At 48.3% G+C, this 24,427-nt stretch overlaps 3 protein-coding genes across 9 annotated transcripts in view; 1 reads left to right on the top strand and 2 right to left on the bottom strand.

The window, feature by feature from the left end:
- The first annotated feature begins 1,486 nt into the window (after nucleotides 1-1,486).
- LOC139705001 (protein FAM246C) lies at nucleotides 1,487-2,200 on the top strand. Its single transcript, XM_071609167.1, has one exon. The coding sequence runs from the start codon at nucleotides 1,487-1,489 to the stop codon at nucleotides 2,198-2,200; it is 714 nt and encodes a 237-aa protein (XP_071465268.1).
- Nucleotides 2,201-3,693: 1,493 nt separating this feature from the next.
- LOC114083131 (carbonic anhydrase 15-like) lies at nucleotides 3,694-6,563 on the bottom strand. The gene is made up of 8 exons (XM_027924310.2): nucleotides 6,497-6,563; nucleotides 6,259-6,294; nucleotides 5,558-5,728; nucleotides 4,892-5,052; nucleotides 4,697-4,789; nucleotides 4,305-4,371; nucleotides 4,036-4,202; nucleotides 3,694-3,918 (listed from the first exon to the last, which is right to left on the bottom strand). The coding sequence occupies exons 1-8, from the start codon at nucleotides 6,561-6,563 to the stop codon at nucleotides 3,694-3,696; spliced, it is 987 nt and encodes a 328-aa protein (XP_027780111.2).
- Nucleotides 6,564-8,519: 1,956 nt separating this feature from the next.
- The window catches only part of Dgcr2 (DiGeorge syndrome critical region gene 2), a 67,662-nt gene continuing 51,754 nt past the window's right edge, over nucleotides 8,520-24,427 (bottom strand). For 6 of the 7 annotated variants that reach the window (XM_071617968.1, XM_027924224.3, XM_071617982.1 and 3 more), the window contains 4 exons: nucleotides 20,010-20,213; nucleotides 14,134-14,286; nucleotides 12,946-13,182; nucleotides 8,520-11,298 (listed from right to left, as the gene is read on the bottom strand). In XM_071617968.1, the coding sequence (XP_071474069.1) occupies nucleotides 11,042-11,298; nucleotides 12,946-13,182; nucleotides 14,134-14,286; nucleotides 20,010-20,213 (851 nt within the window). In that variant the 3' untranslated portion in view covers nucleotides 8,520-11,041. Of the gene's footprint in view, nucleotides 11,299-12,529; nucleotides 12,632-12,945; nucleotides 13,183-14,133; nucleotides 14,287-20,009; nucleotides 20,214-24,427 lie in introns of all 7 variants that reach the window. The other variant, XM_071617993.1, reaches the window with a different exon arrangement.

Raw genomic sequence — 24,427 nt, 5'->3', positions numbered from 1 at the left:
CTGGGCACTTGCAAAGGCACCCAGCTAGGAAAGAATAGGTGAAAGGGCTACAGGGGCAAGAAGCCAGCAAGGATAGCCAGGAGATCTCAGAGATAGGCAGAAGAGTTGGAAAGACTGTTCAGGACAAGTGGGAGAGGCTGGCCTGGACCCTTCCCTCAGTTCTTTTTTTTTTTTTTTTTTTAGTTACAGATGGTCAGCATGTCTTTATTTTATTTGTTTATTTTTAGGTGGTGCTAAGGATCAAACTTAGTGCCTCATATGTGCAAGGCAAGCACTCTGCCACTGAGCTACAGCCCCAGCCCTTCCCTCAGTTCTTTATTGTAAATAGGGAGAGGATCCCAACTCCATTCATTCATCCATTTGTTTCTTCATCCAACATTCAGCATGTGTAGCAACATGGAGGACCTCATCCTGGGTCAGACTCTGCCCAGGAGAAGATAATCCCTTTCTGGTTCAGGACCCCACTATGGGAAGTCAGAAAGTCATTTTAAAATAATTGTCTATGAGCTGTGTGCCATGGTGTGCACCTGTAGTCTCATCTACTCTGAAGGCTAAGGCATGAGGATCACTTGAATTCAGGAGTTGCCTGAGCAACATAGAATACACATGGCTTAAAAATAAGCAAACAAACACCAGCTGAAAATTATGCTGTCCAGAGGTGGGGGTGGGGGTGTTGAGTTACCTGGCATGGGGTAGGCTTCCCTGCTTCCCTGCTCAAGAGGGATAAGTGGGAACTGCTAAGCAAATGGGGAGCAGGGGCTTATGCACAGGCCCAAAAGGGCAAAGAAAATTGGTTTAGAAGAGGTTAAAAAGGATATGACTAAGACACTGTATGAGATGGGCGGGGACTTCAGCAGCCTTAGTGAGGGCTGAGGCACATCTGGGAGCATGGAAGACCATGAAGAAGTTGAAATGAGGGGTAGAAGATTGGCTGGAGATGCCCATAACAAGGGCTATGTGTGGGTAGGGCACAGAATTCAGAGATAAGTGTGGTCTGGACTATGACGTGGAAGCAGGTAACCCTGAGCCAGTGAGGAGGGCATGGGGTCCATGAACAAACTCAGGTTCCCCCAGCTGTGATGAGGGCAGTAACTTCCAACAGAATATGTGAGCTTGATTTCTGCTTCTGGTCTGGGGGTGCCTGGGCTTCTGCAATGTCACCTCTACCCAAAAGCCAGCCCAAGCCTCATGTGGTAACCCACATCAGCATGGTCCCTGCGGAAAAGTCAAGCACAATCATGCCCACTGGCACCACCACCCCCCTCCCCCCCGCCCCAAGGCTCCCTTGGAACCCCAGCCATCCTGGGCCCAACTCTATCCGGGTTCCCCGGGCCTCAGGCCGTATCCCTAGAGATTTCCATCATTCCCACAGCTGTCCCAGGAGCCCTCTCCACCGCTTGTCGCTGGGGCCCTGCGGTTGCTAGGCTGCACTCTGGGGCTCCCAGCCAGGCCTAGTGCTGGCAGTAGTGGTGGAGACAGCGTGCGGATGGCTGCAGAGTCCGGGCGTTCTTGGGCTCAGGCGCGCAATGCGTACGGCGCGAGTGAAGCGCTGAGACAAGGCGCTGGCCGCCGACGGGACCCAGGGTCGCAGCCCAATGGGCCAGTCTCTGAAGTCGTTCGCGTCCCAGGCCGCCTGGCTCGTTTGCGCGGCCAGCTCCGAGCCCAAGCTGCTGCACGGGCCGAGGCACCGCGACTACTACGGCTGGTGGAGCGCGCTGGGGCCGGGGCTGCGGGGACCGGAGCCGGAGCGGGGGGGACTGGCGAGAGGATCGAAGCGCGCAGCGGTGGTTCGGTGTGTTCCGTGTGCGGGGAGCCGCGCGGTGGGGCCACCTACCCGGCTGGCGTCCTTGAAGTGAGCGAGCGGCGGCTGCAGGAGGGCCTGGCGGCAGTGCGGGCGGAGCTGAGTACGGGGCTGGAGGCGCTGCGCGCTGAGCTTCGGGCGGAGCTGGACGCCCTGCGAGCGCTGCTGCCGCCGCCACGGTCACCACCACCCGCCCGCCGCGAGCCCCGTGCTGTCCCGCGGGCAGGATCCCGAGCCCCAGCCCTGCTGCGGGCGCTAGGCACTGTGAACGCCTTGGTTGTGGCTTCCAGGCCGACCAACGACTTCCCCGATGGCCCTGCGGAAGACCGAATTCCTGCCCGAAAGAACCACAAGAAAACTCCCGTGCAGCCAGCGGCCCCTCAAGGTGGCGGAGATTGAGGGCGTCCGCACTTGAGGGCGGCCCAGGGAAGTGCAGGAATCGCCTCTAGCCAAAGGAGGCCAAGGTAGAGATCTGATCTCCTCTTGGAGCGTATTTCTAAGCGAGAAGAGTCCGCAAGCAACCAACAACCGTCAACGAATGCGGTTATTTATTTGGAGGGTGGGCGGCGTAGCGTAGGGATTGCCCAGGATCATAGTCTGCAAAGGGTGGATGGCTCCGGATAATCACCGCTGCTGTCAGTCTGGACTGGAAAGGGCTGGTAGAGCCCCTTTGGGCCTTAATGTAGGGGAAGGGGGCTGGGGGCGTAGCTCACTGGTAGAGTGCTTGTTTAATATGTGCAAGGTCCTGGAGTCGATCCCCAGCACATAGAAAGAAGAAGAAGGTGGGCGGGGGGCGGGGGATGCAGGGGAAGGATCTGGGCCAGGGTATGTCAGCCTCCAGAAGGGCAACCAGAAACCTTGGGGTCTACAACCTAATTTCCCTACCTGTAGGGGAGGAGACTGCATATTCTTTTTCTTTAAATGTCTTAGGGAGGAGGCAGAGCCTCCATGCACTGAAATAGAGTCCCCTACACACACCACTATGCAATAGACTCCAGGGACACCTGGATGGCTGAGACATTGTGACCTGGACAGTACCACTGAGAAAAATGTGCTATTTATCTATCATTTATCATTTATCTATCTATCATCTATTTCCTCCACATTCCCACATATCAACTGGACGGCATCCTGACTCTGGCCAGCTTTGCTCCACTAACAACCAGGCCCTGTCTTACTGGATAGCATCACCTGGATAATCTCATCCAGTCAGTATCCCTTGGACTCAGCTTTGCTTTGGACAGAGACACCAAGGACACTTACCCCTCACTTAGTCTAGCCACAGTTGCCTGGACACTATTGTCTCTCTAGAAAATGTCACCCTACAATCAAGACTCCATAGCCTAACTTTAGAGAGTGTCACCAGTGTGAGGCTTCATCATGGCCAGACAACTCTTTACTAGTTTTTATGTCACCAGGATCCACCAAACCAGTCCAGCTGCAGCAGAATCTGGAACCAGCAATTTCTTACCTACTGGTCTTGGGAAATCTCAGCTGGGGTTATCATTTAACTAGGCACAGTGTTCCCAGGTTGATCACCCAGATTGAATTTTAATAAAATGTGTAATCTTGGCTAAAAGTGGCATTTCTAAGATGTGCTAACTTTTCATATAGGAAATGTAGACTGGGAGTGGAGACCCCTTCTCTCTGAGAGGGATCTGGGGATCAGTCTGGGGGTTCTACAAGAGGATCCTGAGACTGGCTGTGGTGGGGTAGGGAAAGGTCACTCAGTGATCTCCCAGTTGTATGGATAGATCCTCTGAGGCCTCAGTGGGGTTAGGGCAGGAGTCCCCATGGAGGGAGGCAGCTCACCTTAGGTCTCCCCACTCCATTCACATTAGGCCAGGGTCACTGTGCATTGTTTATTGTGAGAGGGAAGTCATACTTGAATTCTAGGGGTCCTGCCAGACCACCAGGCTGAGCCCCAGGGCCAGCAGAGCCCTGTGAACACCAGCCAGGATGGGGGATCCTGGTGGAGCTGCTGATCGAATAGAGGCTTTGGGGGAGGCCAAGATTCTGCGCCCTCCAAGAGGCTGCAGAGGGCGGAAATTATCCGTGAGTGGTTCAGGGTGCAAGCCCAGCATCCTGGCCTGGGGCACAGTCTGGAACTGGGCTATCTGAGGTTTCAGGGGAAAAAAAGATGGGTTAAGATGGGGTGGGGGTGGGGCAAGCAGGGGAGGGTTGAAGCCACTGGAAGTAGGCAACCTGGCCCAGGGTAGGGGCAGTGATCCCACCTGCACACGTCCAATAGGTACGGCATTCTCGAAGACCGTCCAGAGCACAGAAGGCTCACAGCCGGGCGTAGTCAGCGACCCAGAGTAGCGATAGTAGCACAAAAGCCCCAAGGGGCCTGGCAACAGTGAGGACAATGGAAAGGTGGATGTCATATTCACTGAGACACCTGGGAAGGTGAGGGGAGGATAGATTGGAACCTCCCTCCCTGAGCCCTACCCTCTCCACCCCAGCAAATTCCAGCCCAGATGTGACCCCAGCAGCTCCTCACCAGGTATAGACACATTTTTCAGGCCCAACACAATAGCAGAGAAGTTGACATTGTCCTGGTCCTGCTCCTGGGGAGGGATCCCAGTGTGAGTGGCCCTGACTGGAAGGTATACAAAGGTAGGAACTCTGAAAGTAGTGGGGAGACTCTACTGGGAAGTTCCCAGTGGTAACGGGAGTCTGGGGGATCTGCTAGGGAGAGGGCCCGTGGGAGGTGACAGTCTACAAATCCACAACATCCCATTGGCCCTGTCCTTCCACAAAATCCTTAAAATTCTACAAACTTTATAGATCTCTGAACCATTTCTTACTCCAAAGGTCCACCCTGCCGGCTCCATACCCCTTCAAACTCCCCTTTCTGGGAAAGCACATGGAGCCTCATAGTTCTTCCCTCACCGCCAACAGCACTGCCAGCACTGCGAGACCATCAGGGTGACGTCGTGCCTCCTCCATGCTCTGGTACTTTGTATTTATGTGGACAATGTGCATCTGGGGAGGCAGAGACCACAGGAAGTACCCAGCTTCCTCTCCCTCCATGTTCCTCTGACCTCTGTGGGGCACTCCTGCCACCCTACCCCATGCCTGACCCACCTCCATGGAGTAGTGCTGTCCATCCAGGCTGTGCTCCGAGCCTGTATGCCCTGGGGCCCCCCAGTGAAAGTGCAGCTGCAGAGCTCGGTAGGCAGGTGGTGGCAGCCCGGCTCCCCAAATCTCCAGGCCATTCTGTGGACCAGTGTCCATGTGGAGTAGCACTGAGGGTGAGGGAGCATATGACACTCTTTCCCCGCTAACTCACCACCACCTGCAGTGGAAATTCCTCACCAGCTCAACAGGGGAGAGGGCTGCCCTCCTGAGGTAGGCACAATGGCTCCCAGCTATGTGTGGTTATGATTACTGTCCAGGTAGAAGATCCTGGGAGGAATTGTATCTTCTAGATGTGTCCTGAATCCCTGTCCTCAGGGCCTGTGGCTGGCTGCTATTTTTCCAGAAGGTCCTGATATCTATGGGGATTGTGCTGGTCACTGTGTGTGGAATTTCCTCTGCAATGGAGATTCTTATTTTTATACAGGTGTTCCCATCCTTGTTTAGAGCTTTTTAGCCCAGTTGTAGGGGTCAATGACTTACATTTGTGGAGGTTTTATATGGTGGTTCAGCTCCCATGTGTGAGTCCTGATCCTCGTGTATTTACTGCAAGTTCCCTTCTGCTTTGTGGGGTTCCTGACCTTTCTGTGGGAGGTCTGACTCTAGGGTGCTGACCTGTATGACCATCATTCTCCAAGGACCAAGGGCCTGGAGGTGCCAAGTTGTAGCCTTGAAAGATGAAGGGCTGAAGAGTAGAGTCCTTCTGAACCAGGTGAAGGTCAATGTTGATGGGTGACTGGGTTGGGCCTCCACAAGCAGGGGCTAACTCCTTCCAGTGAGTGGGGCCTAAGGGAACAAGATCTAGGGTCCGTAGGGTAGATCAAGGAGGTAGTCTGGGGTGGCGAGGAGGGTGGACCCCATATACCCAGAGAATAGCCCAACTTCAGGAAACTCCTTTCTGCTCCCTCCATGCACCTGGAAATGTCACAGCATCCCTTTCCCCCCATCCTGCACCTGACCTAGCCACCAAGTCTGCAGGCAAATTGCCCCACAGAGAGGGTGAATGGAATCTACTACATGGTTGCATACCCACAATGGGGACCTCCACTACATGCACACAGTTGGGCTGGCCACACTGACAGGCTCACAGACTCTGACTGATATGAGCAGGCCTGGGATCACAGCAGACCCAGACATATATACAGAGGAACAGTCACATGCAAGCTGTCTGGTGTCCAGTCACTTGGACACAGAACATAGGAGCCTGCAGAGAACACAGAAGCATAATATGCAGTCTGTCTCTTGATCACACTTGCACCACTCTTGGCTCCAAGGCACAGACCAATTCCACACAGCTCATGCAAAACTTTCCTCACCACACTTTGGGTCCTGGGAGTCGTAGCACCAGGTACCTGCAGATAGTAAGCAGGGGATTGAGCTGAGACCTCTACAAACCCCCATCCCAACTGGGCACAGGAATGGAGAATGGGACTTGGGCCAGGAGAAACCTCCCAAGCCCCCTCACCTCAAACTACTGGCAGTACCAAACAGGAAGTGGAGAGTGGCGGGATTGGGCAGATTGAGACACTAGATGGGCAGAGTCCTGGCGCTCACCTTCTGAATATGCCGGCACCATCAGTTGCACGGCGAGGAAGAGGAGCGCACAGCCCAGCGCCTGCATGGTGGGGAGGCGATTGCAGCTCGAAAAAACTAAGTGGCAGAGAACCTTGGAGCAAGGCTTCAGGTGAGGTTGCTACATATTCATTAGTGGGATAGGCTAGGGGCGTGGCTGTCCTGTAGGCTAGTGGGGACAGGGCAGCAACCGAGAGGGTCGGAGGGGGCAGAGCCCAGTCAAGGCCACCAAGGAGTCAGGGCTCCAAAATCACCAGGCACACGCCTTGATCCCAGGGCTTCAGCAGCATGCCAGCATAATGGCTGACATCAATAGCAGGAGATTATGTGCCCTATTATTCCCATTTACGGTAGATGAAACGGGACGCTGGGGACTAGAAGTGACAAGTCAAAGCCATCAGCAAGGAAGTTAGTTGTTCAAAGGATGAGGACACCTTGGATCCCAGCGCCAGTGACTTGGGAGGCCAGGATGGGAGGGGGATCTGAGAGGACGTTTCTTGCTTTACAGCAGGCCTGGGACCTCCAACCCATCCCCAAATCACAGCCTCTTCCCTACCTATGCCCCTCTTTCCAAGGACTACCCTACCAGAGTGTCTCAGGGAAGCTTCAGCCCGGCCCCTTACCCTCAAGATTTGGCAGCAGCTCCACAGATTTGGGAGACCCCCAGTTCACTCTCCTGGAAAATGATTCGTCTGCTTCTGGTGTGGTTCCGAATACTTGTGGGTGTGAGTAAAACTGGGCTAGCGCATTAAGCGCACGCGAGATGGGGTGGAGGGACACCTCTGTACCTGGCCCCTAGTTCCAATCGCCAGCGGGTCAGGCGCTTGCAGCAGCAGAGTGGGGAAGGGGGCACTGTCCGTGGTGCTGAGACAGGGCCATTTAGCCTTCCTACTTCTCCAGCTCTAGCAGATGTGTTCAGGAATGAGAAATGAAGAAATGGAAATCCCATCTCTATCAAGAGACTTACCAGTTCCTTCTTGACCCTCAACACCAGCGTGCTAGGTCTGCAGTGCCCCCATCGGGGGCACCTGCTGACACATCCCGGGCCAGAAGGAGTCTAGATTATAAGGGTGAGCTTGGATGAACCCAGGGTTCTCACCCTGAGCCTTTTGTTTTCAAAGGACACTTGGAGAACATAAGTTAGAGTTAAGTTCTTAGTACCAGACCCTGCCCCTGGCTCTCACAAATGATAACAGCTCTCCCAAACTTTTCTGCAAGTGTTCCAAAGCCCCAACTCTGCTAAGCTCCACATCTCCCCGCCCTCCCCCCAGCTCTTCTGAGTCATCTTCTTGCCAGCTGAGTGAGCCCCAGCAGGGCACCTAGTCCAAGTCTCACCGGGCCCTGCCCCAGTTCCTAGAAGCAGACCTCCAGTACTCACTGGAAAAGCAAGCAGTTTGTCTAACCCATTTTACTCCAGAAGAGTTCCAGAGGGCCCCAGCCCCTTCCCCATCCCACATGCACTCTTTTAAGAATTAGGGATAAGTTCCTCTCTGGAGATGTTGAGTAGTCAGATCCCTATCCTGAGACCTAGACATGTACTAGCTGGGGCTTCAAAACAGGTCTGAAGAGGCACCAGAGGCCAGGGGTGCTTCAGAAAGTTAGATGGCTTGGGCTTCAGGGAGAAACTGCATATAGGCACCTGAATGGCTAATAGAGCTTAGAGTTGGGGTAGGGGATCAAGGTTCAAGCTGTCCCATGCCTGGCCCATCTGATACTGTTTCCTAATAGTCAGGATAGCCTGCCTGGTCAAGTAGGATGCAAAGCAGCCTTGTCATTCCCCTAGCAAAGCCCAGGACAGCAGGGTTTGGGTGTCAGAGGGAGGGAGCCAAGCACAGGGCTGGGTCCTCTTGTTGCACACTCTGCCTGGAGGCTCCAAATTCAGATCTATCTGGTCCTCAGCCAAGAGGTGTCAGGGAGTCTGCTTAATAGCAGGTGCCCTAGTCACTCTCACCTCGGCCTGTGGCAGCTCTGGGAGTTTTATCACACTATAAACGAACCACACCTCTTCCAGAACACAAGTTTATTTGGCATTTGGATGAAATGGTTCTCACAGCATTTTAAGAAAAGGATTAGTGTCAACTGGACCAAAAATACACCTGAACTAAAACCCTTAGTGAAAGGAAAATGTAAAAACAAGCATTGAGACAATGTACAGTATCAAATTCCACCTCTACAAGGCAGGTCAGGGGGCCCCAATCAGAAACAGTGGCAAGGCAGTCCTGGGGGAGGGGGTCCCTCCCAGGAGCTTGGTCGGTCCCTCCAGGGCCCTATTATGGAGTGGGTGGGGAGCATCTCACACAAGAACACAAGTCTCAGCAAGGCTGGCCTATGGAGTACAACCAGATCTTGCAAAAGATGGCACACAGGATGACAGATGGCAGGTGGGAACATAAGGGCAGATCCCAGCTCTCCTTGCTCCATTCACAACTGTCCCCAGCACAACACCTGGAGCTGCAATAGTGTCTCAGCAGTCCTGCAAAACAGGCCTTTTGACCAGTCTCAGGACATCAGTGGGCTATGTACCCCAAGGGCCGGCCTGATGCTTCCCAGGGGAAAAGAGCCACTGGGCAATAATGGAAGAGCACCCATAACAGACACCTGGCTAGATCCAAAGCAACCCATCCTCTTCCTCAATGCCTCCTCTAGGTGCCTGACTGGCCCCAATAGTCCTTTGGTCCCCAGAGGAAGCTTCCCAGGTCCACACACCTCATGCCAGCTGCCCTGTACACATGGTTCTGAAGTCTCGCTGAACTGCTGGTGCCATCCCTGTGTGTGGGCTCTGCTGGGGTGTTCCTCAGGATCCTTTTGGGTCTCTGGGCAACAAGATTCTTGATGGCCGCTTTAGAGTCTGACTGCCCAGCTCAATGAACATACTGGAGACACTACATGTGTCCTGCTTTGTTCTCAACAGTGGGTGTGGGGTCCTTGTGGCTATGATTCCAAGGAAGCCCTCTGACAAGAGAAGCGCAGCCTCTAGATCTGGCTCCTGTGGGCCAAGCCCAGGAACAGCTTGTTTAATGACAAAAATTTATACCTCCAGCCAGCTCTGGTCAGGTCTAGGCAACTTGTAATTCTTCTGCACAGAAAGAAAACAAGTTTCCAACCAGTAAGAGAATGTGTCTAAAACTGAACTATGCACAAAGGCCAGTCACCACAAAGTACCGCTGAACCATATGCCTTACTCACTTTTTCCCATTGATTTTCCTCAGTGGCACAAGGTGCCCAGATCCATGATCCATGGGCAAGGGCAAAGGCTTAGACATGGCTCTGTCTGGAAACCTAAGATGAAATGGCCAACTTGGGAAAGTAGAACCCTACCTGACCCCAAGTTCCTGTGAACCATCACTTGCAAACATCTGGCCACATACAGACACACAAGGACACACACACAAAAGAAAAGATCCAGACATTCAACGTAGAAAAGATATGAATGTGCTAAAAAATCGCACAGAACCCGCTTAATCTCCAAACTCAGAAATGCTAAAGGCCTGTGTCATGAGACAAGAAAACTGCCCTGAACAGGCAACAGGGTCCCATGGACAAAAGACCCCCAGCACCCAGTACTGCTGAGGGGTGGGAAGGTGTGCATGCAGCCACCACGCACTGAACTCCACTGGTGGCAATGGTGCAAGAAGTGGACTTGCAGAAGATGGACACAGCCCAGGATGCTCCTTTAGCCACCCCTTGCCCCAAAGAAACAATCCTTTATGGCACAAACAAGGTGAGGTGGAAGCATACCAGGCCCAGAGGCCATTCAACAGAAGGTAGGGCCCAGAGCAGATAGAAGCTCGCTTAGCGCCTAACCCTCAGTGTAGACCCAGCGCCTCCACCTGGGGGAGCCATGCACAGCAATGCATTGGAGATGGGAGGGGTGAACTTGGGCCTCCTGGCACAGAGTTGGGTTTCACAGAACCCAAATGGAAAGTGGGCAGTAAGTTCAATTTCCTTCTAGGCCCCCTTCTTGGGCTTCAGGTATCTTGACGTTCACAACTATACTGGGAAGGGTTATCCCCAGAGCAGCCAGGATAGCAGACCCAAAGGCTGTCTCCTTGGAAAACCCCTGCTTTAACAATGAGTGTCCACAAAAACCCCCTTCCGCCTCCTGGGCATAAATGGCAGCCCCATGCTCCACCTGCCCTGGGACTCAGCGATTGGTTGGTGACTGGCCAGCAGACTTCACTGGGTGGCACATTATAGTGAGCAAGCCCAAGATGTGTTTCATTTGAGCATAGCTCAGTACCTTTTGTTCCCTACCTCCAAAACGCATGGTTTGAACATTTTGTCCTTCTCCCATTTAAAAAGGGATAGTGACCAAAAGCTATGCCATGTTTGTGAACCCCTCAAGGAAACAGCACAGATGCTTGCTCCTCTTGGAGGGAGGCTGGCCGCATTCTATGTACACACACGCTTGCCAGTGGGTATGCAGCAGTGGAACAGGGTTCCAGGCTGTGGCCCCTCCCACAGGAACCAATGTCTTCTTGACAGCCAACAGGTGCTCTAGCCCATTGGAACTGTAAGCTAAGCCATCTACACCATGGTATTGAGGGAGCCACGATTATGGCAGCCACCCACTGGTGGCACCTCTGCAGTTGGGGTGCTCCCACTCTGGGGAGGTTCTGGGGGCACAAGCAGGGTGCTGCTGCTGTCAGCAGAGTCTTCCAGGTCTGCTAGGGAGGCCCCCGCAGGGGGCAGAGGCTGCTCCAAGTGCCGAGGCAATGCACCTTCAGTGTCTCCATCCCCTGGGTTCAGTGGGCCAGCTTCCACGGGCTCAAAGGCATCATCGTCTGTAGGAAAGAGAGGAAAGTGAGAGCCTGGCAAGGGGGACAGAACAAGGCTGAGCAGACCAGAGACAATCCTGCCTGAACATTCCCACCTGAACATTCCCACCATTACTGGATGGTGAGCAGGCCTTGGTGGCCCCACTGGACCTCAGATTCTGGAGAAGAATCCTCCCCACGTTGGCTGTATAATAACATACTTGGTGGCCAGCATCTGTTATGTGCAAGACTGAGGTCAAGCCTGACAAAACAAACATGGGTTGGTCCTGTCCTTCAGTTTGTGGATGAGATGCAGCAACAAAGTGTCACCCAAAGAAAGGGAGATCAGAGGAAAACTACCTCAGACTCAGTAGAGCTGGAAACAGGCTCAATGGGAAGGTTTCAGCACAGGATGCTATGGAGTTATCAGGCCCAGGCAAATGGAAGAACATTCTGGGTTGCAGCTGTAATATGGCACCCAGAATATGAAAGACTGGGTTGGGTGGGCAGCCTTGAAAACCACATGGTGTCTGCAGAAAGCTTTGGTTCAAGAGAAGCTTTGGGGGAGGCAGTCTGTTCCCTTCATTTTACCTACCTAATTTTATGGACTCCTTTTGAGAAGCTGGTGGTAGGAGATCCCAATGATATACCCCTCCCCAGGCCAACTTTCCTTGTCACCCCCCCTGCACTGCCCTGCAGTCTGGTCTATAAGGTGTCTGAGACTACCAGCAGCAGCTCTTGAAGCATCCAACCTTGGCCTCATCCCTTTTTTTGTGGTGTTGCGGATCAACTCAGAGCCTTGCACATGCTAGGCAAATGCTCTACCACTTAGTTATACTCCCAATCCCTAAACTCTGTAACAATCTGTGTCCCAAGGGCAGGGTAAAATCCAAGACTCTCCAGTACCTTCAAACCATCAGCAGTGCTAGTCTCAGGACATTCTGCTAAGGTATGTACGCATACAAGGAGCCAGCTGCCTTGGGGTGGGGTACTGCCTGCAATACTACTGTGGAATGGAGTTTTAGAGGGTATAATGCAAAAGGAAAAGTGGTAGGTAGCACCATACTGCACTCTAAGGACAGCAATGGGCCAGACAACTGGTGGGGGTGGGGCACTTGACCTTTCTTCTTAGCTAGAGTCATGGGAAGGATGACTTTTAGGATCAGATGGGCAATAGACTGAAGCAATTGGCCCCTCTCCCAGAGCTACATCGCAGCATGACATAAAGAACTGACATGACAATGTCCCTTCAGCTCACCACATGTGCACATGTATCTTTATAGCCAGGTGGCCCACTCCTGGGTCAGTCCCATCTTCATGATCAATGTTGCAGGGTACCCCATCTCTCCAAAGAGCTGAGCTGAAATGACCCCAAGGGCTGCTCAGCTAACGGGTACTCATGGGAGGGAAAAAAGAGAAGTTCCTGTCCCAGGCTTCCCCAGAGCTCTTTACATAGATATGTGGAAGAAGGCCAGGACAGAGTAACCAAGCCTCTTCTGTAAAACCAACTCTAGGATTAAAGCCCTAAAGGGAAAACCAAAGAGAAGACCAAAGAAGGCCACAGTGAAGTGGGGGACCCCAGTACTCTAGAGCTGAGAAATATCTGTGGTCTTGGCCTTTGGTGCCCAATTGTTTGACAACTCCACATTCCCTCTTCCTGGAGTGGGTAGGCACCTGCAGGGTCGTAGAATACACTGTCGGGGTTGATGGAGGCCTCATAGGGCGGTGGTGGATCATCAGGCTGGTCGATGTCTGGGTACTTATAAGCTGTATAGGGAGGCGGAGGGTCGTGGAAGTGGAAAGTCCCGCCTTCCCCATCGTCAGAAAGATGCAGTGGGGTGAGACCTGTGCCAAATCCGTCTGGGCCATAGTCAAAGCCAGGGATCCTCCGGCCAAGGTTGAAGTGGTGCACTGGGCCGTCGAAAGCGAGAAACAGGAGCAGAGTTGTGTCACTTGGAGAAGAGCTGCCTGGTTCCTGAGCCCCCCTCCCAAGATTGGGCCTGCCATCCCCAAGTGTCACATTCTATACCCAGCTGCTCACATTCTGCATGTCAAAAGAGAACTGTGACTTGATCTGAATCTCTTGCTTCCCATTCCCTCTGCCAATGTGCCATCAACCTTTGCCCCCACAAAACCTGCCATTTTGTCTTATTACTTTTACTACCACACCCTCCAGATCTAATGTGCTTCTGGGTGTCTAACTCATGAAGGTCTTTTGACTTCAGAACTTGGAGCTTAGTGAGGATTAAGGAAGGCTGGGAGGAAAAAGGGTTGCCCATAGATGAGAAACCAAGGCCTTAGCAATATGAATCCTTCAAGCCTGACCTGGGTGCCCTAGGAGGCACCAGGGGCCCTTCACACAGCAGGCAAGGTACCTCTTACTAGTTGCCACCTGCCCCACCCCTCTCCATACTGCAAGAGGGGCTTTCCAGTTTGGCTTGGTACACTGCTGAGCAACTCTGGCTAACGAGGGCAAAACACACCAAAATGGTGTCTGAGGCACCTCTTCTGGTCACTGCGATGGAAACATCACTGCCTGAATAAACAGTAATGCCCCTTCCTGCTGTGAGGATAGGAGAGCAGAAGCTCTGTTTAATTTCAGCCTGTGAACTGCTCAAGTGCCCACCAGTGTCACTGCCTCCCCAGGGGTGTACTTGGCCTAGGAGCAGGTGCACAGCTGAAGAGGGGATTACCTTTGCATTATCTTCTGTGGCAAGAGGGCCTTCCTCCCTAATTCTCTCACCAAGGAAACTGCTGGCACCTCACCTTACCTCTGACTCTACCTTGGTGGGAACACAGGAAAGGGAAGACCTGGAGATGAGGGCTCAGGTGCCACCACTGTGGCCCTTGGAGGGCACTCACAGTTTGCTCCAATCAGTGACTCAATGCGCTCCCGGCGCCTCTGGCGTAGCCGGTGGACCATGAAAAGCAGCAATGAGAGGATGAGGAAGGAGGAGATGCAGCTGACGACTAGGCGCATTCCACTGGCCATAGAGTCAAACAAGCTGTTGCCGTCTGTGAGGGGGGAGGAAGGAAATCCACTGGTCTGAGAAAAGGAGCTTGCAGGACTGGGGGTATAGCATGAGGTCAGTCCTAACACACATAAAAAAAAAAGAAAGAAAGAAAGAAAAGAGGCACTTGCACTGGAGGATGCCAGTGCACTTGAGAATTAGGATAGAAGGTAAAATGAAACTGCTCAAAATGGAGAACACTGTGACAATACCAAAAGCAGAAAGGGTAAAGTGGCTCAGGAGGAATGCTTCCACATGGAGCCCTTCTTGGGGTATCCTCACCCTGCTCTATGACAGAGTTGCTGCTCTATGACAGAGTTGCTATATAGCCTCAACTCTGGCTCATTCTGGGTAACTGAGTACTTCCAAGAGCTGCCAGACCCTGGTGGCTATTGTGTACAAACTTCCCTCTGTTACTGAGCAAAGGTAAAGCGTTCTGTCTCAGGACAGTCTTTTCTAGGAGACAGAACACAAGCTGCACTGTGCACAAGTACAACTGAGGCACAATATTTCTGCAGAGGCCACATGCCATTTCCCAGGTGCATAGATGCACATGAGGCCTGAGCCCTCCTCGGTCAATAAGACATGATATTGCAATCTCTGCTTCCCTGAGCTCACCCAGGTGAGACAAACATGACCTGGAGAACCATTTTCAATTATGTCCAATGCCCCCAAAACAATGAAGCAGGGTCAAGGGACAAAGGTGAAAGGCAGAAAATGATCCATAAGATAGTGGGGCCAGGGTAAGGGAAGGCCTTACCAGGCTGCTTTCCATCCAAGGCCTGCGGCTCTGTTACCCAGTGAGAAAAAGCCAGGGTAAGGGCAGGCAAATGTACTATCCCAAATGAGTAGGGTCTCCCTCAATGGAGCCACTGGGAGGTTTGGAGAAGTCATAGCTCTATAGAGCTTGGATCAGGGAAGCTGCCATAGGAAGGAAAGGTTGTACAGAGGAGCATGAAGGTTGGGGAATCCAGTGAGGAGCTGTCTACACCACCCACCCAGAGAAAATGACTAAAGCTCAGATAGGGGTGGTGATAGATGAAAAGAAATGACAACATAGGTAAGACTGGAATTGAGATTTACTATGATTCACTGATGGACTGGGGAGGAAGGCAGGGAGCACCTGCTGCTGCCACACAGGGGTTTCCAACAACTGTTAGGGATAAGACTTAAAAAGCACAGTCAACTTGGGTATTATTCACAAAGGGGCCTCCACTGCAGCTGTGATTTGACACAATCCATGGCATACCAGCTCTGGGCACACCCATGCAAATGAGCAACTGAAACCCCAGTGTTGAACTTCAATGAATGTGTACACAATGCAAAGAGATGGTATCCCATAGCTAGCTTGTTCCAAACCAACACAGATGGCCAAAGCTTGCTCCTATCCTCTTCCTGTGGAGTCAGAAAGCATCTCCAAAACCTGCATTTGTTGCTGACAACACTTGTGAAGTGGACATGTGAAAAATACATCCTTTTACCAATTAGCTGCTTTTCTGGATGCTGCTGACTCTCCTCCAAGGAACATTTCATTCCTGTCTGTAGGAGGAACCCCATCAGCTCAAGGAGCTGGTTGACATGGTTGTTAATTAGCAGCCAGCTCAGGTTCCCAAGGGATTGTCTAAGGAAGCAGTCCCTCTGCAATAACTACTAGTTCCTTATCAGTTCTAAAATAAACCCAAGAACATGGTCAAGGTTCCCAAACACCCCTCCACAATGAGACGAGGAAGAAGCATTTTCTAAAAAACCAAACCATTTGCAGTCACATACAAAGCCTGTCCCAAAAGCCAGAGGCCAGAGTAGAAGTCCTGGGAAACCCATGACATGGTTATTTACTTTATGGAGTCCTAGACAGTGCAGACAGGACTGTCTTCTGTCTCCCAGCTACCCCTAGGCTCCCAGAGGACATATCTTCTTGGGAGAGATGCTATTCAGGGCACCTTCAGTCCATCCAGCCTGGTCCTTAATCTGATGTCTGAACAACTCTAAGTCCCCAGGTGGCCCCCAGTCAGGACGAGAAGGGCTCCACTGATGAGCACCCAGTTTCACTGAACTTGGTTACATGGTAAAATATTGAAAAGATGGTATATAGAGAAAGTCAGCAAGAATCAGAGGGCTTAGACTCCAATGTGGGCTCCACTACATCACAAACTGCACCACTGGGCATCTCACTGTAGCTTAGCTCTTGGGGCCTTGAGATATGGCTGCATTTAAGCATCAGTGCCGGAAGGGACAGGTGTGAGAATTCCAGTTGCTATATGCCTGAGCCAACACTTGGTGCTGTCAATTTTATCATTTTAGAATTTCCATTGGGTATGGTACTTCATGTAGATCTGTTTCACTAATAACCAACAATGAACATCTTTTCAGGTGTTTCCCTGTCACCATCTATCTTCTCTGAAGTACAATTTAAATATTTTTTACAACCATTTTTCAAAATGGTTATTCTGTTTTCTCATGGAGTTTAGAGTTCTTATATATTTTAAACACAAGAACTTTGTCTGATTTGTGTTTTGCAAATATTTTTTTCCTCAGTTGAAGTGGCTTGTCTTTTCATTTCCCTATCAATGTTTTTTTGAGAGAGAGAGAGAGAGAATTTTTAACATTTATTTTTTAGTTTTCGGTGGACACAACATCTTTGTTTGTATGTGGTGCTGAGGATCGAACCTGGGCCGCATGCATGCCAGGCGAGCGCGCTACCACTTGAGCCACATCCCCAGCCCCTTTGAAGCTGTTTTTAAAATTTGTTGATTCATCCCAAGATTACAAAAATTCTTCCAGTTTCTTCTAGAAATTTGATAGTTTTTCTTTTTTGGGGGGAGAGGAAAAGAGGTAGGGTACCACGGATTGAACTCAGAGATACTCAACCACTGAGCCACATCCCAGTCCTATTTTGTATTTTATTTAGAGACAGAGTCCCACTAAGTTGCTTAGTGCCTCGCTTTTGCTGAGGCTGGTTTTGAACTTGCGATCCTCCTGTAAGCTTCCTGAGCCCTGGGATTACAGGCTTATGCCACCGCACCAAGCTAGTTTAAGGTTTTGTAGTGTGATTTATGACAATTTTGAGTTAATCTTATATATAGTAGGAGGTACAGCATAAGGTTAATTTATTTTTTGCATGTGGACATCCAACCGTTCCAGCACCATTTGTTGAAAGACTATCAATTTTTCAATGAATTGCTTTTGCATTCAAATATCACTTAACCATTTAGTGTGGGTATTTTGTTCCAACAGTCTACATGTTTATCTTTTCATGAGTATCACTTTTTTGATTACTAAGGCTTGTATATAAGTTGTAAATCCTCCAACTTTATAAAAATTATTTTGGCTATTCTAACTCCTTTGCTAATCATTGTTAAGTTTTACAATCAGCCTGTCAATGCCTACAGAAATGTCTGCTGTAATTTTGGTTGGTATTGCACTGTATTTATAAATAATTTGGGGAATAATTAAACTATTAATGATATCGAGCTTCATGACCCATAAACATGGCATATTGCTCCTTTTATTTATGCCTTTGATTTTCTTTATCAGTGTTATATTTGCAACATAAAGAATACACAAACAGCTGGATGCGGGGGTGCACACCTGTAACCCCAGAGGCTCTGGTAGCTGAGGTAGGATTGTTCAAGGCCAGCCTCAACAATTTAGCAAGGCCCTAAGCAAATTAGCAAGATCCTCAAAAAATAAAAAGGGCTGGGGATGTGGCTCAGTGATTAAGTGCCCCTGGCACACAAATAAACAAATAAATAAATATAATGCAAAGATTTTAAAAAATAGTTAAGCTTTTCATGAGTTTTGGTGCAATTATAAATGCTACTTTTCTTTAAAATTTCAATTTCCAATTGTTACAGGTAGTACGTATAAACACGATACATTTATGTATATTGACCTTATTATCTGAAGACCTTGCTAAACACACTAGTTCTGGTAACTTTCCTGTAGATTCTATGGGATTTTCTATGCAATCATGTCATCTGCAAAGAGCAATGGTTCCATTTCTTCCCTCTGGCATAAATGCCTTCTCATTTCGTTTCTAGCTTTGACCTTGAGTAAATGCTGAACAGTGATGAGAATAGACACTTTTATCTTATTGAAGGGGACACTGAAGGCTAAGACCCTATTCCCAGCATCTCCACTTATGTTTAGCAGGGTCTTGGTTCTTGGTACAATATGAGCTCTTTCCAGGAGAAGGCCTTTGGATGAAAATCAGAAGCCCATTGAAACCTGGCCACATAATAGGCAGAACAGGTTTTAGCTGAGCTGCTCTGGTCATGCAGAGAAGTTGCCTGCAGCATCTCTGGGCACTCCCAGATGCACTGAGGGTTCTACTCTGCGGAGATGTCCTCAGGCCTGGGGAGGTTCAATAGGCTACACATCACAGATGAGTCATCCTCTATAACTCTGGTCATTTTTACAATGCTTAGACAGAGTAGCACGGCAGCATTAGGAGACTCCTGAGAAACAGAACCAGGAACTCAGATGGCACGGTTTGTGAAAGATCAGAGTTCAATTCCTATAAAAATTAACTGAGTTGATGGTTTGGAGTAATGTGAGTAGGGGCACAGGAAACTTGATAAGCACTCAACTTGGGGCTTCACATGACTCTGTAGGGATGTATCATGCACAAAAAGAAACCTGTCTACCACCCTGACAGATGGGGGAGGCCTGAGTGCCACACTCACTAGTCTCAAGCTCCAGGTCCCCCAGTGTGCTTGAGTGTAAGCACAGCTTGTGCACCTATGTACAGCAAACTACATGTGTCTGATGGTATCAGGCAAGGGTACCTGCTTATGCCCTGCCTCTGACACCTTCTTTGAAGAATGGCTCTGTCCTGGGTAACTCTCCTGGTAAGAACACTGATAACACTCCATTTGGGAACAGCTCTCACTATAATGGCCTCACACTTTGCCTCCAGCCTCTCTTCCCTGGGGATGGAGACAGTCTCCACACCTACTCAAGCTGCTATTTTGAAAGATCTATGGGCCCAGGAACTTTCATGAGTCCCTGCCACTTCATTCTCACATTGTGGCACTCCCAAAAAAAGAAATTCATGCTTTGTATACTTAATACCTGTATTTGTGAAGAGTTGCCAGAAGCATTGTGTGTGGTAATGAAGCATGCCATGCAGAGTGTCTGATAGGTGTTAGTAAGCCTAGGAAGAAGCAGGACTCCATCTGCTGTTCTTTTGTTGTAAGCAGGAGGAGCTGGGTTATACTGAAACTAGATTCATGTGTAGTGTTCACTTGAAGCACCACCTAGTGGTGAGGAGTTTTATTTTAAAACTGAAGGTGATATTTCATCTTTTTCTTGAAGACTCTATCAGTAAAAATTGATGAATATAAGCAAAGACATATCCTGCCATAATAGAAAGAGGAAGAATCTGAATATATCTAATTCTGTAGTCTAGCTCTCAGTTTTAAAAAGAAAGAAAGATTGGTTTGAAGCTGCCAGTTTCAGTTGATTTGTGAACAACCAGTCACCCCAAAATTCATGTTCATTTGAGAATAATATCTATTACTTGAGAATGGGAATGAGGCAACATGAAGGGTTAGCAGTTATAGGGGACAGGTTGCATGTGAGAGTGCTATGACCAAATAGTGCCATCAGTGCTGCACTATATGTAATGAGCTCTCACAAGTCCCCATCACTGAGGAAGCAAAAGGACATCTAGCTTCTGGCCCTGAAGGGGGAAAGTGACTCAGGATCCACCATCAAGAGTCTCACCTGGGTCCAGACACATGAACTTGCAGCATTCCTTGGGGTCTTTGCGGTACTGCTGACAGCCCTGAGGCCGCTCACAGAGGGCGGCCACACACATCTCAGGCTCCCCTCCATGGCAGGTACAGCTCAAGCATGGGTCATCCCCTTTGGGAGTGAAGTAGAATCCTTCATCAACCACGTTGTCCTTGATGTCGACACAAGTTTGACCTGCAATGGGCACATACGTGCACAGATGTATGCATTATCAGCAAAAGAAATGCTGATTCAATCCACCTGGGGGACAAATTGAGGCGCTAGCCAGATTGTGTATGAGTCCTCCCCATGCAGGAATGCTGTGGATCTGCTTAACAGTGCTAGGAGCAATTGTCTGACAGCAGATAATACAACACACTTTTACAACAAAGCATACCTGGCCAGGGTAAATTGAGCCCACAGAGTGCAGAGGGCTAGAAGAGAGAAGAATGCCAGATTCCAGAGTGAAGGTCCTTACAGAAACATTTGCTTTTTTTTCCTTCTTGTACTAGGGATTGAACCCAGAAGTGCTTGCTACCGAGCCACATCTCCAGTCCTTTTTCATTTTTTTATTTTGAGACAGGGTCTCATTAAGTTGCTTAGGGCCTTGCAAAGTTGTTGAGGCTGGCTTTGAACTTTCGATCCTCCTGCCTCAGCCTCCAGAACTACAGGGAGGGATTAGAGGCCTATGCCGCCACGCCTGGTTAGCATTTGTTTTTAAGTTGACTCAAACAGTTTAGATTCTTCAATTCTAAGACATAGTTGCTATGGACATTAACCATTTTAAAACCAGAATGTTTCAAATAAGTTTCTAAGAAGCTGCTGGTTCTGCTTGTGAAGATGATCTCCTGAAACACATGTAGTAAACTCTGCATAGAGCTGAACTGATACTAGAGTAAGGGAAACAGTTACAATCAGATCCTTAAGCTGGTAGGCAGACCCAACAGATACCTGGGAATGAGATAAGGGATAAACTGGGTTTGGTCCTCAACAGGGCACACCTGGTAAAAGGCAAAGGGATGTGAGAAAGAAGTTTGTTCCAATCTCCAAATGGAATGGGGAGGTCTAGAAAACAACTTTTCAGAAATTTCATGACCATGGGCCTCAGTTAAGATTGGTGTCAAATCTATGTCAGCCATTTAGTCAGGAATTCCCAGGGGAAGAAATTCACATAAATGAATCTCTGCTAAAACAGAGAAAAGAATGAAGAAAAATGAACAATTTTTAGAAGAGTATGGGATACCATTAAGTACACCAATATGTGTGAAATGGGAATACCAAAAGAGGAGGAGAAAAAGGAACAGAGAAAAAACAAAATCCTACACAACCAGGAAATGCAATAAACTTTAAGTAGGATAAATGCAACAGAGCCACACATGGACCCATTACAGTAAAAATGCCAAAGTTTAAGACAAGGTGAAAATCTTAAAAGAAGCCAATAAAAAATGATTTGTTATTTATAAGGGAACCCAAACAAAATCAACAACTTAGCAGAAACAACTGAGGTCAGAAGCAGCAGAATAACATATTCAAAGTATTCAAAGACTAAACCTATCAGTGAAGAAACCATAGATGGCAAGGCTATTTTTCAAAGAGTGAAGGCAAAGTAAAGACTTCCCCAGATTAAAACAGTTTATTTCTTCCAGACCTGCCCAAAGATGCTGGTAACAGTGGCACATGCCTGTAATCTCAGGTACACAGGAATGCTAAGGCAGTAGAATCCTAAGTTAGTGAGACCATCTCAAAAAATAAAATAAAAAAGAACAGGGATATAGCTCAGGGGTAAAGTGGCTCTGGGTGCAATCCCTAGCACTTAAAGAAAAGAAAAAAGAAATAGCAAAGAAGTTCTAAAGTTCTTCAAGCTAAAAAAAAAAAAGCTAGTGATTGCCAGAGAGTAATCTAAATCTACAAAACAACAGATCACCAATAGAAGTAATTACATAATTACAAATTACAGTATAAAATGTACGTTTCGGGGCTAGGGTTGTGGCTCAGTGGTAGTGTGTGCGCCTCAAATCTGTGAGGCACTGGGTTCGATCCTCAGCACCACATAAAAATAAACAAAGGTATTGTATCCATCTACAACTGAAAAAAAAAAAATTTTTTTTAAATGTACATGTTTCTTTTTCCTTTAACTAATTTAAAAAGTAATTGTGGGGGCTGGGGATATAACTTAGTGGTAGAGCACTTTAGTCTAACATGCAAAGGCCTTGGGGGTTCAATCCTCAGCACTGCCTTAAAACAGAAATAAATAAAAATCATATGAAATAATACTATATAATGTAGTATTGGGTCTATAATATACAGAAATGAAATATGTGCATGATGTTTGTCAATAACCACACAAAGGTGGTGTACTGAGAGCAAAGCTATATTGAGTTAAGGAAACTCGACCCAAATCTTATGAACTCAAAATGGATCAGAGATATGTGGAAAACATAAAACTATAAAAACTCTTTTAGAAAAAAACAGGAGAAACTCTTCAGAATATAAGGCTAGGCAGAGAGTTACTAGACTTTACACTAAAAAAATAAACCATAAAAGGAAAATTGATAAAGTGAATTCTATCAAGATTGAAAACTTTTATTCCAGCACTTGCCTAGTATACTTAAACCCTAGGTTCTTGGTTTCATGAAAGCCTATATGAAGAAGACAAACAGTAAACAAAAAATGTTTGCAAACCAAATTTCTGACAAAAGACTGGTATCTAGAATAAATAAAACTCTCCAGTTTATCCTGGTGTTGTGGCGCATGCCTATAATCCCTGCAGCTTTGCAAGTTCAAAGCCAGCCTCAGCAACTTAGTGAGGTTCTTCATAACTCAGTGAGACCGTCTCTAAATAAAACACAAAATATTCTGGAGATGTGGCTCAGTGGTTAAGTGCCCCTGGATTCACTCCCCAGTATCACCTCACCCCACCCCACCCCCCAAAAAAACCCTCAACAGTTAAGAAAAAAAATGCAGATGGCAAGTAAGCACATGAAAAGGTTTTGGAAAGAAATGCAAACTAAACCCACAAGAAATAGTATAACATATCTATCAGAATAGGCAAAATAAAAAATATAGTAAAAATAATAATTCCTGGTGAGAATGTGGAAAAACTGGTGGAATATATATACATATACATTTTTGGTTTAGTTACTTTGGAAAAAGGGCTTGTTTCTTTCTTTTTTAATTAAACTGAATTTCTTTTTTAAAAAAATATTTATTTTTTTTGTAGTTGTACACAATAACTTTTATTCATTCATTCATTCATTCATTCATTTTTATGTGGTGCTGAGGATCAAACCCAGGGCCTCACATGTGCTAGACGAGCACTTTACCGCTGAGCCACAACCCCAGCCCCCTGAATTTCGTTTTTTTATATATGTTTATTTTTTAGTTGTAGTTGGATACAATACCTTTATTTTATTTATTTATTTATTTATTTTTATGTGGTGCTGAGGATTGAACCCAGGGCCTGGCGTGTGCTAGGCAAGCACTCTACCAATGAGCCACAACTCCAGCCCCATGAGTGCTAGTTTCTTAAAAAACTAAACAGGAGCTGGGTGTGGTGGCATGTGCCTGTAATCCCAGTGACTCAGGAGGCTGAGGAAGGAAGATCACAAGTTCACGGTCAACCTCAAATAAAAAGGACTGGAGATGTGGCTCAGTAGTTAAGTGTCCGAAAGTTCAATTCCCAGTGCCAAAAAAACAAAACAAAAACTAAGCATTCAACCCAGCAACTGTCATCCTGGGCAATTATCCCTGGACATTACCTATATGCATATGTTCAGAGAAGCTTTTGTCCCAATAATCAAAAACTGGGGATCAATCAGACATGGAGGTGCATGCCTGTAATCCCAGTGGTTTGGGAGGCTCAGATAGGAGGATTGTGAGTTTAAAGCTATCCTCAGCAACTTAGGGAGTCCCTGACTCCAAATAAAATACAAAATGCCTGGAGGTGTGACTCTGTGGTTATGTGCCCCTGGGGTTCAATCCCTAGTACCAAAAAAACAAAACCCAAACAAAAAACTGGGATCGGCTCAGATGTCCTTCAAGAGGCAAATAAATACTCCTCAGCAATAAATATAAACCATGGACTAAGTAATAATTTGAATAACTCTCCCAGAAATTATGAGTAGTAGTGGCAGTGAGGAAGCCAACCCCAAAAGGTTAGATATTGAACATTTCAGTCTCATAATGTAATACCTGACAATGGCCAGGCCATACATGACCAAATAATTCTGACCTACCATCTTTGAGGTAACTAGCCTGGGGCACTCAGGATCTGGTTGTTGACCACAACTTCCCTATTCTGTACTTCCAACTCAGGACATCCCAGAAGAAAAAGTCAAATTGCTCCTCAAACAAACCACCTAAACTGTCCAACCTTTTGTCAGTCTACCTCCAATCAGAGCAAACATGGA

Source organism: Marmota flaviventris, chromosome 1 (genome assembly GCF_047511675.1).
Source record: "Marmota flaviventris isolate mMarFla1 chromosome 1, mMarFla1.hap1, whole genome shotgun sequence".
NCBI classification, from domain to species: domain Eukaryota; kingdom Metazoa; phylum Chordata; class Mammalia; order Rodentia; family Sciuridae; genus Marmota; species Marmota flaviventris.
Note: the sequence above shows the minus strand (reverse complement) of the source record. Positions and strands in the feature narration are given on the sequence as shown.